Source organism: Watersipora subatra, chromosome 9, assembly GCF_963576615.1.
Source record: "Watersipora subatra chromosome 9, tzWatSuba1.1, whole genome shotgun sequence".
NCBI classification, from domain to species: Eukaryota; Metazoa; Bryozoa; class Gymnolaemata; order Cheilostomatida; family Watersiporidae; genus Watersipora; species Watersipora subatra.
Genome location: NC_088716.1, coordinates 61024207 through 61042221, shown reverse-complemented (window position 1 = coordinate 61042221; position 18015 = coordinate 61024207). Strand labels below are relative to the sequence as shown.

The 18015-nt window shown below is 41.6% G+C and overlaps 1 protein-coding gene across 1 annotated transcript in view; it reads left to right on the top strand.

Moving 5' to 3' along the window:
• Positions 1-17057, top strand: part of LOC137403907 (cytochrome P450 3A11-like) — a 29912-nt gene extending 12855 nt beyond the window's left edge. Inside the window, exons 7-13 of the mRNA XM_068090017.1 lie at positions 4790-4920; positions 7090-7195; positions 7465-7589; positions 7829-7953; positions 8042-8179; positions 15121-15289; positions 16434-17057. Coding sequence (XP_067946118.1) covers positions 4790-4920; positions 7090-7195; positions 7465-7589; positions 7829-7953; positions 8042-8179; positions 15121-15289; positions 16434-16517 — 878 coding nt within the window. The 3' untranslated portion in view covers positions 16518-17057. The remainder of the gene's footprint in view (positions 1-4789; positions 4921-7089; positions 7196-7464; positions 7590-7828; positions 7954-8041; positions 8180-15120; positions 15290-16433) is intronic.
• Positions 17058-18015: the final 958 nt, after the last annotated feature.

The following is an 18015-nucleotide window of genomic DNA, read 5'->3' as shown; positions in this document are numbered from 1 at the left end:
GTCAGCTGCCATTGTCAGCGGCGAAAGTTTTGAAGATGCCATTTGGGTAGCACATTTGCCGCACCATTTGGGATTTGACAGAACTCTTTACCTTGCATGGCAGATTTGTAAAGATCTGTCATGGGAACAGGTAAAGACTAATCTGGCTGGGTGCGAGGCATGCCAGCGTATTGACCCAGCACTGCGATGGGAAAGAGTATTGTGGCTGTTAGAAATTTGGCTGTGGATGAGAACTGGTGCCGAGTTGCTATTGATGCGACTCATTATGGTGACAGTCCTTTCCTGTCAATGGTGGACTGTGGACCGTCACTGTTTTCCATCTGGTGTATGCTGCAAACTGAGTCTGCAGCACAGATAGTGACTCAGCTGTGTAGCTTCATGGTTGAGCGTGGACCGTGTTATGAGTTGTTGCTGGACAACTTTGCGGCGTTCAAGTCAGCAGCTGTTCATCAGTTTGCTGACAAATGGGGATTCTTTTTTCGTTTTCAAGCCACTTACGCCCCTGGCATTAATGGAATAGTTGAGAGAAATCGTCGGACGGACAAACAAAGAAATTGCCGAAAGTGGTGGGATCACCCCGGAGGAGGCGACTTTTTGGTATAATGTGATGCTTCAGAAGGAGAGGAAGGAGACCTCTGTTCTTTCGAATGTGCTGTTTCGATACTAATGGCAAGTGCCCTTTGATGTCAACAGTAAGGAAGATGTTGAGAGCTGTTTTAGTGTGGGTGATGAGGTATGGGTGAAACCATATCCCCATTTTGCACAGATCACTGGACGCTAGGTCACGTTACCAGTGTCATCTCTAATCACACAGTGTGTGTGGATGGCATGCCTAGGCATGTAAGAGATGTCAGGCAATGACGCTGTGGCAACAACATACAGTAGGTACTGGCTATGTCAGCCATGGACTTGTCAGTGACATTCGACCTAGACCATTGGGTTTAGGTGGCAACCACTATTTGGAGGCGGATGCCGTCAATATGTCGCTGGTGGAGCTGGCTATTGACCTTATATTGCCTGTTGGGCCTCTAAGTGAGGCCGATGGCAAGTCAGCAGAGAATCAGGGAGGCGACAGAGTGCAGCTGCCAGCTGAGGAAGTCAAACTTGAGGCCAATGCAGACAGGCCGGCGGTCGAGGCAGACACCCTGCCTGAGCAGCCTGAACTGCCCAGACGGTCGCAGCGCGCGACAGCGTCCTGCGTAATTGGATGACTGGTTGCTAATCACTCGAGACTGATGTAACTTTTTTGTTAGCTTTGTAAGGAGCTGGAGAGATGTGAGATATTATGTAAATGTTTGAGGCTTCCCAGTCCTTAGCCTTAGTCCTTAGCCGGTAACACGGGGGCTGGCTTTCATGGAGAGCCAGGGCGAGCTTTCATGGAAGGTCAGGGCTTTGAAAAAACTAGCTTTTCACAAGAAAGCTGAGGGACTAACAGGACTGGCTATATAAACTGGCCTGAGTCAGATGCTTGGCAGAAGCCTCAGTGGGAGAGCAAGTGAGCTGGTTGTGTATGTTGCCGTGCTTCTATTGACAAGCATTCTGCATTGTGGTGGACAGGTTTAAGAGTCGATCGTATAGCAGCGAGGCTGCTTATTTGATTGGGCTACAGGTTGGCAGTAGAAACTGCCGTTAGATTCGTGACAGCATTCTGCTGTGGGCGTGCATCGCCATGGTGGTGAAGATTGGTGTGCCATCGTAGCAGCTTGGTGCTGCGTGGCAACATACTTGTTGTATTGCTGACATTATCTGTGGGTGAGTCTCTTAGAGTTCATAGTGTTTTCTGTGGGTGAGTCTTCTGGAGTTCATAGTGCGAAAGGTCTGGGAGGATGAGGGGAGTTATTATAAGTTGAGAAGTGTTTTATAAGTTATGCATTTAACTAGACTGTATAGTTGGTCAGTTCCTTGGTTTCCATGAGCTCTTACGGAGGCTGGTTCTGATTGGCTCTCTCACTTTCTATGACTCATATGGTTCCTATAGTCATCTGCATAAGTATTGACAGAACAAGGAACATTTTTCAGCTACTGGGAGGTAACGTCGTTCACATTATCTCATTCAATTACAGGGTGATGTGCTGTAGTTAATAATTCACGGCTGCAAACGGCTTGCATTGTCATTAGTGTTTTGCCATGATGGAGAAAACTTTATTCATAAGTACATTGCAGTGCCTTATACCAGTAATCAGTGCCTTATACCAGTGCCTTATACCAGTACTTATACCAGTACCAGAGTTAGTTCATTTCAGGACTGGACAAACACTGAATGTGAGTGGATTGCAACCCATAGTTGATATCATTACAGCTCAGGCTCATTTGCTCCTACATGAGCTCTGCGAGTAATTACATAGGCTACATGTTTCATTGTATTATAGATGCGCGAGGCAATATTTTTAGAAACTTTATACAGTATGAAATAATATCTCCATGTTTTAATTTATCTCCAAACTGAATTTAAAATTGCTTCACTTTTTAAAGTAGTTTACATCACTGATATGCACAAATTTACTATACGACCAATTTCATAATATTTCATATTCTATACACTCATTGAAGTCGTCCAAAAAAGAAGACAACTCTTGATGCATCTTGTAAATGATTCTCGTAATCAGTTAACCAAAAACAATCTACTTTGAAAAGTCCAACTCACAGCAAGTCAATAAGTTGACATTAGTTTTCAACATGTTGAAGCGGTTGTGGGCAGCAGCGGTTATGGGCAGCAGCGGTTATGGGCAGCAGCCGTTATGGGCAGCAGCCGTTATGGGCAGCAGCCGTTACGGGCAGCAGCCGTTATGGGCAGCAGCGGTCGTGGGTAGCAGCGGTCGTGGGTAGCAGCGGTCGTGGGTAGCAGAGGTCGTGGGTAGCAGCGGTCGTGGGCGGTAGCGGTCGTGGGCGGCAGCAGTTGTGGACGACAGCGGTTGTGGGAGGCAGCGGTTGTGGGTGTCAGCGGTTGTGGGTGGCAGTGGTTGTGGGTGGCAGCGGTTGTGGGTGGCAGCGGTTGTGGGTGGCAGCGGTTGTGGGTGGCAGTGGTTATTGGCGGCAGCGGTTATTGGCGGCAGCGGTTATGGACAGCAGCGGTGGTGGGCGGTGGCGGTTTTGGGCGGCGGTTGTGGGCAGCGGCAGCTATGGGCAGCGGCAGTTACGAGCAGCGTCCCGTAAAATATGTAAACTTTTGTAGTTTGTTTAGCATGTACGAAGTAAAAATTATGTGAACTTGACATATCTATCTTTTATGATCAGAGTTCAGAATAAATACTTTGTAAAAATAGGAAACAGTTTACCAGATATGTCGTGAGAAGTCTCAAAAAGAGCTGTGATCTTTCAAAAATAACTATATAGATTATAGTTGCTTTTTAAATTATATGTAACTCTTATATGCCTGTTTGAGTATATTATATTTGGGTAAGGCAGTTTTTGGCAGGATTGTGACACGCGGGACATTTGAACGCTTCTTCGCATACTTCTCAGCTCAAATGCGAAATTCTGGTGTCATTCATACTGTTTTAGAAAGCACTTGACATCAACTATCACTGAATGAGATTTCATCTTTGTCATGCAATGCATTAACAAATTATGAGCCTTTAAGCTGGTGTGACGCGCGGGACTATAATTTGGCATGAAAAACTACTCTTTGATCGATTGGAAAAATCTTCTGAAATGTTGGACTCATAACATCGTTATTTGACGAGCTCAAAGCTCTATTGTCTTTCTATTAGGAATACATACCATTTTGTTTCCAGGCCAAAGTTTAATGATTCTGTACGGTTTGAAAGAAGACTACCACCTGTGATGCACGAGACTGTGACGCGCGGGACAAAACTAACATTGTGAAAAATTAAGCATTTTTCTGTTTTGTAGTTGCTATACCACAAATTGTTATGAGTTGTAGTTGTAACATCGAATATATTTGTGTTAAACCAACCAATAGTTTAAAATTACTATATATTGTATTTATTTTATTTAAACATAAAACACATATAATTTGAAGATTGTCAGACTTTCATGCAGTAAACTATTTTTTCTTAAAAACATATTCTGCCATTATTATTGCCTCATTTTCCAGTACAAAGTGTCTCAGTGGCCTGGCAGTTGCTGCTGGTACAATAACTGGAAATACTTAAGGAAAAAAATTCCTGTGAGGGGTTCTTATGTCGTCGAGGTTTGGCCACGTGAACGGCTTGCATGCACGGTGCATGTACTTTATAGTGCAGCTACCTTCATTAGCTTCCCCTGTGAGAATTTCCCCAATGCTGACTTCGGAGTCACAGGCCACTGCGACCAGTATTTGTGGTAAAAACTGAGTCAATGTTTGTGAAGTATCTCCTGTGGTCACCTTTTGATTAGGTTCGCTTCTCGGTGTGGATGGAACTGGCTGCCAAGTGGAAGAACACCATTCCATCAGAGTAACATCACCATCTTCTTTAATTGCTATGTGATGGCAAGATCGAATGCCATGAATTGGAGGTGCAGTGGACCAGCGTTCTTTGCAGATCCTTGCTGTTTTGGTGATCATATTTTCTGAGATGTATAAAATCATCATTGGTTTCACTGATTTGGAGGTTATTATTGTTGCAGCTTCTGCAAATGACTTTGTCGAGTTTGCGACATATCATCCTCATACGACATACCATTTCATATAATAAGTGTAATATATATATTATACTTATTATATGTAAGTCTTATATGCTTATAGGAATATATTTTATATATATATTATACTTATTATGTCTAAGTCTTATATGCTTATAGGAATATATTATGGTTAACCACAGTTTTTTCTGGCTGAATATTTCAGTATTCTTGCCAAAAAGAATCAAGCTATTTCTTGGACTATTCGTGGACATGTCTTTTGTGGAGAGGGAAAGCTCAGAATATTTTAAAGATGTGATTGACAAGATATTGTTGGAGACACAGAGCAAAGCATCGGTGTGTATAATTGATGGTATTCATATTTTCATGGATATCTCAGAGTCAGTTGATCTGACACTCACATCGGTGAATGACCTCATCGATATATCCAATTATGACCTACGACCTGTCAGCAATATTTGCTGTTCACCCCAATCCGCTTGACTTAGCATTAAATCAGCCACCACTGAAATGGCAAGTCAGTTTTTACTGATACTGTAGAGTAGTCAACCGACTCTTTAGCTGACACTCGCAGGCTACTAGAGACACTCACAGACTACTAAAGTCTGACAATCACAGGCTACTAGAGTCTGACACTCACGAGCTACTAGAGTCTGACACTCACAGGCTACTAGAATCTGACACTCACAGGCTACTAGAGTCTGACACTCACGGGCTACTAGAGTCTGACACTCGCAGGCTACTAGAGTCTGACACTCACAGACTACTAAAGTCTGACAATCACAGGCTACTAGAGTCTGACACTCACAGGCTACTAGAGTCTGACAATCACAGGCTACTAGACTCTGACACTCACAGGCTACTAGAGTCTGACACTCACAGGCTTCTAGAGTCTGACACTCACAGGCTACCAGAGTCTGACACTCACAGGCTACTAGAGTCTGACACTCACAGGCTACTAGAGTCTGACACTCACAGGCTTCTAGAGTCTGACACTCACAGGCTACTAGAGTCTGACACTCACAGGCTACTAGAGTCTGACACTCACAGGCTACTAGAGTCTGACATTCACAGGCTACTAGATTCTGATACTCACAGGCTACTAGAGTCTGATACTCACAGGCTAATAGAGTCTTACACTCACAGGCTACCAGAGTCTGTCACTCGCAGGCTACTAGAGTCTGACACTCACAGGCTACTAGAGTCTGACACTCACAGGCTACTAGAGTCTGACACTCATAGGCTACTAGAGTCTGACACTCGCAGGCTCAACTAGAGTATCTCGAATAGCTGACTTTAGAACAGCCATTCGAGGGCCGTACAAGGGCTCAAGTAGTCCGTTATGACGTTTTTTCTAACATTTGACAGATTTGAGAGGAATACTTGTTCATCAGAGTATTTATTTGAGTGTATTATATGACTGCTTGCATCTCAAATAAATTTTTAAAATATATTAAAATCCATTTATCCTTGCAGTGTTTAATCTTTAAGGACGTTGATGGTAAGTACTTATTCATGGTACTTTCTATGTTTAAGCAATATGACCATGTTGCTATTTTTAAGAGGTCGTGTAAGCTTGTAAAAAACTATAAATATAATTTTAAAGAAGTTATGTGGAACAAACCAATCACGTTCGAGAGTGAGCATCTTGCAGCACTATCTCTCGTATCACTACACATATCACATTTTGTGAAAGCTCTGTCATTAGCCATGTTACTATGTTATACTACTTTGTCATTACCCATGTTACTATGTTACACTACTCTGTCACTACCCATGTTACTATGTGACACTACTCTGTCACTACCTATGTTACTATGTTACCCTACTCCATCATTACCCATGTTACTATGTTACACTACTCTGTCACTACCCATGTTACTATGTTACACTACTCTGTCACTACCCATGTTACTATCTTACACTACTCTGTCACTACCCATGTTACTATGTTACACTACTCTGTCACTACCCATGTTACTATGTTACACTACTCTGTCACTACCCATGTTACTATGTGACACTACTCTGTCACTACCTATGTTACTATGTTACACTACTCCATCATTACCCATGTTACTATGTTACACTACTCTGTCACTACCCATGTTACTATGTTACACTACTTTGTCACTACCCATGTTACTATGTTACACTACTCTGTCACTACACATGTTACTATGTTACACTACTCTGTCACTACTATGTTACACTACTCTGTCACTACACATGTTACTATGTTACACTACTCTGTCACTACACATGTTACTATGTTACACTACTCTGTCACTACTATGTTACACTACTCTGTCACTACCCATGTTACTATGTTACACTACTCTGTCACTACCCATGTTACTATGTTACACTACTCTGTCACTACCCGTGTTACTATGTTACACTACTCTGTCACTACCCATGTTACTATGTTACACTACTCTGTCACTACCCATGTTACTATGTTACACTACTTTGTCACTACCCATGTTACTAACTATGTTACAGGAACGAAAAGACTTTATATCAACCTGTGCAGAAAAGATTGTAGATACAGGCAAAGCTGAAAAGGAGACCTTAAGACAAACAGATGGAAGAACTTGGTCTACTCAAGGTATTTAAACTAATGATTATATACGAAACACCATATTGTACTATTGTATAACTACTTATAAATGCATCTATCTAAATTCCCAAAGTACGAGACAAATATTCTTCGACCTACAAGCAGATTCGTTGAAAATATAACTTAATAACTTGATATAGGTTATGAAAAGTTTGACTAGTTGACCAAACTAAACTCGCTACTTAATACTTAGAAGGTTTTTATACACTTTTGAAATATTATAACATATTAAAATTCTTATTGTGAATATTTGACAGGGCTAACCCGAAGTGATGTCATAGCAAACTCCTTCACATTCTTCTCTGCCGGATACGAGACAACTGCCAGTACTATGCAGTTTTTTTTCTACAGCATGGCGACTCATCCGTCTGTGCAGCAACGGGTTCGTTGCATACAATAATAAATCAATTTACTGAAGATAAACATTAGCCTCTGGATGAATTTAGTATTACACATTAGTAGTAGCACATTTAGTAATTCACACAAGTTCAGATATAGTGACTTAATCATGCCTCTGGATTAATAGCTTATATTTTTACAATCTGTTATCTTCGGATGCAAACCTCCGTGTTCCCTTACCTGATCACTAGTGTCCTTTAGTAACTATCATTAGTCTTGCAGCTTTATGAGGAAATAAGCGAGGTTGTGACAGAGAGTGGAGAGGCTTCCTATGAGCAGTTAAAAGGCCTGGAATATCTTGATTGGTGCATAAATGAAACCCTACGAGTTTTTCCTGCCATAGTACGGTAAATATTTAGTAGGACAACTCCTACTTTATTCAGCGTTTCTTGAAGTGTGTGTATTAGTGACTCATAATTGTTACCCACTTTTCAGGGTAGATCGAGTCGCTAGCAGAGATGTTACGATCAATGGACTCGACATACCAAAGGGTATGATAGTGAATATCTTAATTCATGCAATTCATCATGACCCTGAGTACTGGCCGGAGCCAGACAAGTACGACCCAGAGAGGTGAGCCGTTGTTGTATGGTAGATATAGGAAGAGCTGTGAGATTCGTTTGTACCATTGATGCAAGCACATGGCGTGTTACTATCAGAGCACATGTGGAAGATATTCAGTGTTTTCATTGTTAGAGCTGCACTGTATAATAAAAACAGAATACCAATTACATTCAGGATTGTACGAAAGTTTACTCTAAATTAAAGCCAAATGATTTTTAGACTATGTGACTAATGTGACTATGGGTTACAGAAGGGTTGTCTGCTTTTGTACCAATGAGGTTTAAAACGCATGAGGAGACAATTTGTAATTTATGGACAGTGTTAGGCTTGTTCACACTAAACTCATGTATTCAATAATAAGCTACATAAATCTCTTTCAAAATGCGATGGGTCACCAAGTCACTGATGCCGTGTAATGCCGCCATTAAACTTACAAAATGATCTCAAGGCTAAGTGCTGGTCACTCATAAACAATAGAATCTTGCTGTTTAGTTCGATGCTATTAAAACAAAGTTACAACTATACCTCAGTTTAGGGGTGCCCCAACGTATGAGAAAATCGAGATACGAGAAGTGATTTGAGCAACTTTTTCTACATACAAGTAATCTTTGAGATATGAGCATACGAACCGATTGTCAATGGCCACTATATGGCCAAGTATGCGAGAGGCCACTAAAGAGAACAGCATCGCTAAGTTTTTTTCCTCAAATCAGTTTGAAAAAGTTTTTAAAGGGTTAGCTAAAAGTTATAGTGAATGCGAGTCAAAAAGCACCAAATCAGAAACAAATAATAGAAAATTGAGATGACAAAATTAATGCAAGTTTAGTGAAAAATTAAAACTTAGCTTCAAGTGTGTGTTTAGTAGGCTAAATTCAAAGTTTTTGTTACATAATATCACAAAAGTTTAGCGTCCCAAATATGTTGCTGTCAAGTCTCCCTCAGACCGCTGTTAGCTACTATGTCTTGAAGGTATATACTTAAAGTAGTGTTCATAGTAATGTTACATTTTACTGCATGTCTTTACAACTAAAAGATATTTTTCACGTTGTTAGCATAGCTACTGAATTACAACAACTAAAACACGTTTTTCCACAATAGTTTTCTGTTTTATGTGGGTTTTCCATTGTATGGTAACAGATTAATTTGTATTTAGTAACTTTATATAGGAAATAGTGTCTTGAAACTTGAGCAAATTGACATACGAGCCCAGTTCCGGAACAGTTCCAGTATGTCAAGGTATAACTGTATAGTGAATACACGGTGTAAGAAATAATGGCGTCTTACAAAGACATGGTAGTGGCTCACACAAACATTTAACATAGTACTTCAGTCAGCGAATCACTTTAGTATCACCACCTGACTGCACCATCTACACAGCTGGTCATCACTCTCTCATTTTAGTATCACCACCTGACTGCACCATCTACACAGCTGATCATCACTCTCTCATTTTAGTATCACCACCTGACTGCACCATCTACACAGCTAATCATCACTCTCTCATTTTAGTATCACCACCTGACTGCACCATCTACACAGCTGATCATCACCCTCTCATTTTAGTATCACCACCTGACTGCACCATCTACACAGCTAATCATCACTCTCTCATTTTAGTATCACCACCTGACTGCACCATCTACACAGCTGATCATGGCTCTCTCATTTTAGTATCACCACCTGACTGCACCATCTACACAGCTGATCATCACTCTCTCATTTTAGTATCACCACCTGACTGCACCATCTACACAGCTGATCATCACCCTCTCATTTTAGTATCACCACCTGACTGCACCTTCTACACAGCTAATCATCACTCTCTCATTTTAGTATCACCACCCGACTGCACCATCTACACAGCTGATCATCACTCTCTCATTTTAGTATCACCACCTGACGGCACCATCTACACAGCTGATCATCACTCTCTCATTTTAGTATCATCACCTGACTGCACTATCTACACAGCTGATCATCACTCTCTCATTTTAGTATCACCACCTGACTGCACTATCTACACAGCTGATTATCACTCTCTCATTTTAGTATCACCACCTGACTGCACCTTCTACACAGCTGATCATCACTCTCTCATTTTAGTATCACCACCTGACTGCACCATCTACACAGCTGATCATCACTCTCTCATTTTAGTATCACCACCTGACTGCACCATCTACACAGCTGATCATCACTCTCTCATTTTAGTATCACCACCCGACTGCACCATCTACACAGCTGATCATCACCCTCTCACTTTAGTATCACCACCTGACTGCACCTTCTACACAGCTGATCATCACTCTCTCACTTTAGTATCACCACCTGACTGCACTATCTACACAGCTGATCATCACTCTCTCATTTTAGTATCACCACCTGACTGCACCATCTACACAGCTGATCATGGCTCTCTCATTTTAGTATCACCACCTGACTGCACCATCTACACAGCTGATCATCACTCTCTCATTTTAGTATCACCACCTGACTGCACCATCTACACAGCTGATCATCACTCTCTCATTTTAGTATCACCACCCGACTGCACCATCTACACAGCTGATCATCACCCTCTCACTTTAGTATCACCACCTGACTGCACCTTCTACACAGCTGATCATCACTCTCTCACTTTAGTATCACCACCTGACTGCACTATCTACACAGCTGATCATCACTCTCTCATTTTAGTATCACCACCTGACTGCACCTTCTACACAGCTGATCATCACTCTCTCACTTTAGTATCACCACCTGACTGCACTATCTACACAGCTGATCATCACTCTCTCATTTTAGTATCACCACCTGACTGCACCATCTACACAGCTGATCATGGCTCTCTCATTTTAGTATCACCACCTGACTGCACCATCTACACAGCTGATCATCACTCTCTCATTTTAGTATCACCACCTGACTGCACCATCTACACAGCTGATCATCACTCTCTCATTTTAGTATCATCACCTGACTGCACTATCTACACAGCTGATCATCACTCTCTCATTTTAGTATCACCACCTGACTGCACTGTCTACACAGCTGATCATCACTCTCTCATTTTAGTATCACCACCTGACTGCACCTTCTACACAGCTGATCATCACTCTCTCATTTTAGTATCACCACCTGACTGCACCTTCTACACAGATGATCATCACTCTCTCATTTTAGTATCACCACCCGACTGCACCATCTACACAGCTGATCATCACCCTCTCACTTTAGTATCACCACCGGACTGCACCATCTACACAGCTAATCATCACTCTCTCATTTTAGTATCACCACCTGACTGCACCATCCACACAGCTGATCATCACTCTCTCATTTTAGTATCACCACCTGACTGCACCATCCACACAGCTGATCATCACTCTCTCATTTTAGTATCACCACCTGACTGCACCATCTACACAGCTGATCATCACTCTTCCATTTTAGTGATGATCACTCTTTCATTTTAGTATCACCACCTGACTGCACCATCTACACAGCTGATCATCACTCTCTCATTTTAGTATCACCACCTGACTGCACCTTCTACACAGCTGATCATCACTCTCTCATTTTAGTATCACCACCTGACTGCACCATCCACACAGCTGATCATCACTCTCTCACTTTAGTATCACCACCTGACTGCACCATCCACACAGCTGATCATCACTCTCTCACTTTAGTATCACAACCTGACTGCACCATCCACACAGCTGATCATCACTCTCTCATTTTAGTATCACCACCTGACTGCACCATCCACACAGCTGATCATCACTCTCTCATTTTAGTATCACCACCTGACTGCACCATCTACACAGCTGATCATCACTCTTCCATTTTAGTGATGATCACTCTCTCATTTTAGTATCACCACCTGACTGCACCATCTACACAGCTGATCATCACCCTCTCATTTTAGTATCACCACCTGACTGCACCATCTACACAGCTAATCATCACTCTCTCATTTTAGTATCACCACCTGACTGCACCATCTACACAGCTGATCATGGCTCTCTCATTTTAGTATCACCACCTGACTGCACCATCCACACAGCTGATCATCACTCTCTCATTTTAGTATCACCACCTGACTGCACCATCTACACAGCTGATCATCACCCTCTCATTTTAGTATCACCACCTGACTGCACCATCTACACAGCTAATCATCACTCTCTCATTTTAGTATCACCACCCGACTGCACCATCTACACAGCTAATCATCACTCTCTCACTTTAGTATCACCACCTGACTGCACCATCTACACAGCTAATCATCACTCTCTCATTTTAGTATCACCACCTGACTGCACCATCTACACAGCTGATCATCACTCTCTCACTTTAGTATCGCCACCTGACTGCACCATCTACACAGCTGATCATCACTCTCTCACTTTAGTATCACCACCTGACTGCACCATCTACACAGCTAATCATCACTCTCTCACTTTAGTATCACCACCTGACTGCACCATCTACACAGCTAATCATCACTGTCTCATTTTAGTATCACCACCTGACTGCACTATCTACACAGCTAATCATCACTCTCTCATTTTAGTATCACCACCTGACTGCACCATCTACACAGCTAATCATCACTCTCTCATTTTAGTATCACCACCTGACTGCACTATCTACACAGCTGATCATCACTCTCTCATTTTAGTATCACCACCTGACTGCACTATCTACACAGCTGATCATCACTCTCTCATTTTAGTATCACCACCGGACTGCACCATCCACACAGCTGATCGTCACTCTCTCACTTTAGTATCACCACCTGACTGCACCATCCACACAGCTGATCATCACTCTCTCACTTTAGTATCACCACCGGACTGCACCATCTACACAGCTAATCATCACTCTCTCATTTTAGTATCACCACCTGACTGCACCATCCACACAGCTGATCATCACTCTCTCATTTTAGTATCACCACCTGACTGCACCATCCACACAGCTGATCATCACTCTCTCATTTTAGTATCACCACCTGACTGCACCATCTACACAGCTGATCATCACTCATCCATTTTAGTGATGATCACTCTCTCATTTTAGTATCACCACCTGACTGCACCATCTACACAGCTGATCATCACTCTCTCATTTTAGCATCACCACCTGACTGCACCTTCTACACAGCTGATCATCACTCTTTCATTTTAGTATCACCACCTGACTGCACCATCCACACAGCTGGTCATCACTCTCTCACTTTAGTATCACCACCTGACTGCACCATCCACACAGCTGATCATCACTCTCTCATTTTAGTATCACCACCTGACTGCACCATCTACACAGCTGATCATCACTCTCTCATTTTAGTATCACCACCTGACTGCACCATCCACACAGCTGATCATCACTCTCTCTTTTTAGTATCACCACCCGACTGCACCATCTACACAGCTGATCATCACCCTCTCACTTTAGTGTCACCACCTGACTGCACCTTCTACACAGCTGATCATCACTTTCTCATTTTAGTATCACCACCTGACTGCACTATCTACACAGCTGATCATCACCCTCTCACTTTAGTATCACCACCTGACTGCACCTTCTACACAGCTGATCATCACTTTCTCATTTTAGTATCACCACCTGACTGCACTATCTACACAGCTAATCATCACTCTCTCATTTTAGTATCACCACCTGACTGCACCATCTACACAGCTAATCATCACTCTCTCATTTTAGTATCACCACCTGACTGCACTAGCTACACAGCTGATCATCACTTTCTCATTTTAGTATCACCACCTGACTGCACCATCTACACAGCTGATCATCACTCTCTCATTTTAGTATCACCACCTGACTGCACCATCTACACAGCTAATCATCACTTTCTCATTTTAGTATCACCACCTGACTGCACCATCTACACAGCTAATCATCACTCTCTCATTTTAGTATCACCACCTGACTGCACCACCTACACAGCTGATCGTCACTCTCTCATTTTAGTATCACCACCTGACTGCACCATCTACACAGCTAATCATCACTCTCTCATTTTAGTATCACCACCTGACTGCACCATCTACACAGCTGATCATCACTCTCTCATTTTAGTATCACCACCTGACTGCACCATCTACACAGCTGATCATCACTCTCTCATTTTAGTATCATCACCTGACTGCACTATCTACACAGTTGATCATCACTCTCTCATTTTAGTATCACCACCTGACTGCACTATCTACACAGCTGATCATCACTCTCTCATTTTAGTATCACCACCTGACTGCACCTTCTACACAGCTGATCATCACTCTCTCATTTTAGTATCACCATCTGACTGCACCTTCTACACAGCTGATCATCACTCTCTCATTTTAGTATCACCTCCTGACTGCACCATCTACACAGCTAATCATCACTCTCTCATTTTAGTATCACCACCTGACTGCACCATCTACACAGCTAATCATCACTCTCTCACTTTAGTATCACCACCTGACTGCACCATCTACACAGCTAATCATCACTCTCTCATTTTAGTATCACCACCTGACTGCACCATCTACACAGCTAATCATCACTCTCTCACTTTAGTATCACCACCTGACTGCACCATCTACACATCTAATCATCACTCTCTCATTTTAGTATCACCACCTGACTGCACCATCTACACAGCTAATCATCACTCTCTCATTTTAGTATCACCACCTGACTGCACCATCTACACAGCTAATCATCACTCTCTCATTTTAGTATCACCACCTGACTGCACCATCTACACAGCTAATCATCACTCTCTCACTTCAGTATCACCACCTGACTGCACCATCTACACAGCTAATCATCACTCTCTCACTTTAGTATCACCACCTGACCCCACCATCTACACAGCTGATCATCACTCTCTCATTTTAACTCCAATGATTCTTTGTTTGGTTCAGGTTCTCTCCACACAATTTAACAGAAACCCAAAAATATGCTTTTCTCGGTTTCGGCTCTGGAAACAGAAGTTGCATTGCAAGCAGACTGGCTTTACTGGAGCTTCGTATCGCGATTGTTAAATTGTTAACAGCATTCCGTTTTGAGGTGGCCCCGGATACCCCTAAACAGGTAAAATATTTTAGCTGTTTTCAAATTATTTTATTATCAATGCTGCTCATAAACAGTTTTAAAAAGTATTTTATGTGACTCGTACAAAACCTTTGGATGTTGTTTATTTTATTATACTCATTACTCTCACTTTCGGCTGCTAGAAGAAGCTGTTAATAGAGTATAGTACAGAGTATATAGTCATCAAGGTAGTCCCCGAGATTGTACTGTTGCTGATGCCAAAGCGCGAGGCACACTTGCTAGCTTGGCTCAACATCCTTCGAACTTGTGAATGAATGAATATCTCACCGAGTGCATTCTGCTGTATGTAAACAGCAAGATGTGCCTCTTACAGCTGTTACTTTGCTCCACACCAAGACTTGTTATGTCATTTATACCGAACAACAAAGGAACAATGCTTTACAAGCTGAACTAATTATATGAACCTCAATAAAGCTGCGGATGAATTTTGGGATGTTGCGGATAGTTTTGAAGTTGTGTTTTCCTGTTTGAAAAATTAAAACTTGTTTTGCCTCAAAATCCTCAGCTGCAACTTTGCAATTGAAAATCACCACATCAGCATGAGCCCAGTCACCATTTTCAACTGGTTACCATGGCAATAAACAAAACAATACAAGCAACCTCTATTAATCAATCCCTCTTTGTCTGCCTGCGCGTCTGATAGTCTGCGGAAAGACTGCATTTCCACCTTTTTTGGCCGATTTTGTTGAAGCCGATCTCGTTAAAGAATATTATAACGATACTCTTTATTCAACAATCATCTGAACAACTAATAATAATGGTAATAAGGTTATTTGTTCAGAAGGTTTGATTTCAAAACTCTGTCTGGTTCTTGGTAACCTTGGTAACCATCTTCATAAACTCCCACCTGGTTAGAAACTCAAGAATGCGACTTCACTTGCATAAAAGACAATTGCTCTCAATGAGCGTGTTTATGGATTCTTGTCATGAAATCAGTGTAACAATTTGCGGTGAATATTTATACCTGTGTTGTGGGCTAGCTGATTGAGAACGAGAGAAATCTGGAGCAGGACCTCGCTTGCTGCTAGTAATATTCATGTATATAAATCCACTAGCCTCCGTGTAGCCTACATCTATCATACTTCACCTGTAAATGCTATCACAAATTATTAATGTGTTGTAGGATAACTTGCAGTATGAAAATGCATTGGGTATAATGCAACCTAAGGTTCCAATTCAGCTCCGAGCAATCCCACGGGCAATATAGCTGTCGCTCTCCCAAAGTCATCATTTCTCCTTGTGGAACCAAAGGCTATTCGGGGCACGGAGCAGTAGTTCCCTGAGAGCATGGAATTGTATTCTAAGCTGTGCTCTGAACTACTGATATATTCATAAGTTTGATAATTTAATCTACGCACAACCATATTATTATTTCTGCCAAAAATCTATATCATTTCATGATTTAATTTTATTTTTACACACAAAAACATTTTGCAATGCAATTTGCATATCCAGTCAAGAGTTGATTGACTAAAGAATTAGGAAATTTATGTTTAGGAAAATACTTTTCAAGAGCTGGTTTGGCTACACATTCCTCCATGTTGTATTTCACTACTTGGCATGACAAATGATTATATTATTTAGAATAATAGTTTCAACAGAAAAATTGCTTATCTATAGCATTGCTGCCAGTGTCTAAAATTGCCCCTGTTATCCTTCATTCAACCGAAAGGAAGCTTTGCTACGCTTGCTTTTAACACCACATCTTATTTTTCTAAGATAATCCTGTAGACTTATATAAATGAGCTAGTCCACATTCACAGACCAGCTTTTACTTGCGAGTTCGGCGCATAACCATGACAAGTAACAAGTGCACTTATCCTAGCTGAGGGAATGCAGCTCATTTGGCCAAATGAATTAGGGTATCTGCAAACTGCTTACCTTTTTAGGCGTAAAACCAAACATTCTCTTTCCCTTTGTTTCGTAAATCCCGAAGGTAAGTTTGTATTACCGTAGGAGAGTACAACTGAAGAATGAAAGCAAGAAATTGAGAGGAACAATAGTGTCTCAGTCCAGCTGTGAGAGAAATGTTCTGTTTTTGCTTCATGTCTTTAGTCTACATATATCTATCATTGTTCGCCGTTTATCAATTTCCTCTCTAATGCTCTCTTTGAACTTCAATTGAACCGAGTTTTTTCCTATTGCATGCCTTTTATTAATCCCGGTTATGTTTGTAATGTGTGTCAACCTGTAATGTGTGTCAACCTGTAATGTGTGTCAACCTGTAATGTGTGTCAACCTGTAATGTGTGTCAACCTGTAATGTGTGTCAACCTGTAATGTGTGTCAACCTGTAATGTGTGTCAACCTGTAATGTGTGTCAACCTGTAATGTGTGTCAACCTGTAATGTGTGTCAACCTGTAATGTGTGTCAACCTGTAATGTGTGTCAACCTTTTCATGGCTTCCAAATTGAGCAAAGAGTTGCATTAATCATCAGCCATGTTTACTTTTACCTGTTTGGTTTCTCCTCAATACTGCGTGGCCGCTGCTGGTCCATATTGAGTTATATGCTCAGGGTGATCATCAGACGATAGTTTAAGTTTTGTTACATATGTTGCGGGTCACATTTTACATCTGCGCATACTATCGCAACAGAATGTTTCATTGCTTGAAACCTTGATCCCTTTCACTTGTCATATACCACATCTGAGCAGGTACTACTGTAAACTGAACCTGTTTCCAGAATATCTGATCGCAAGAACTG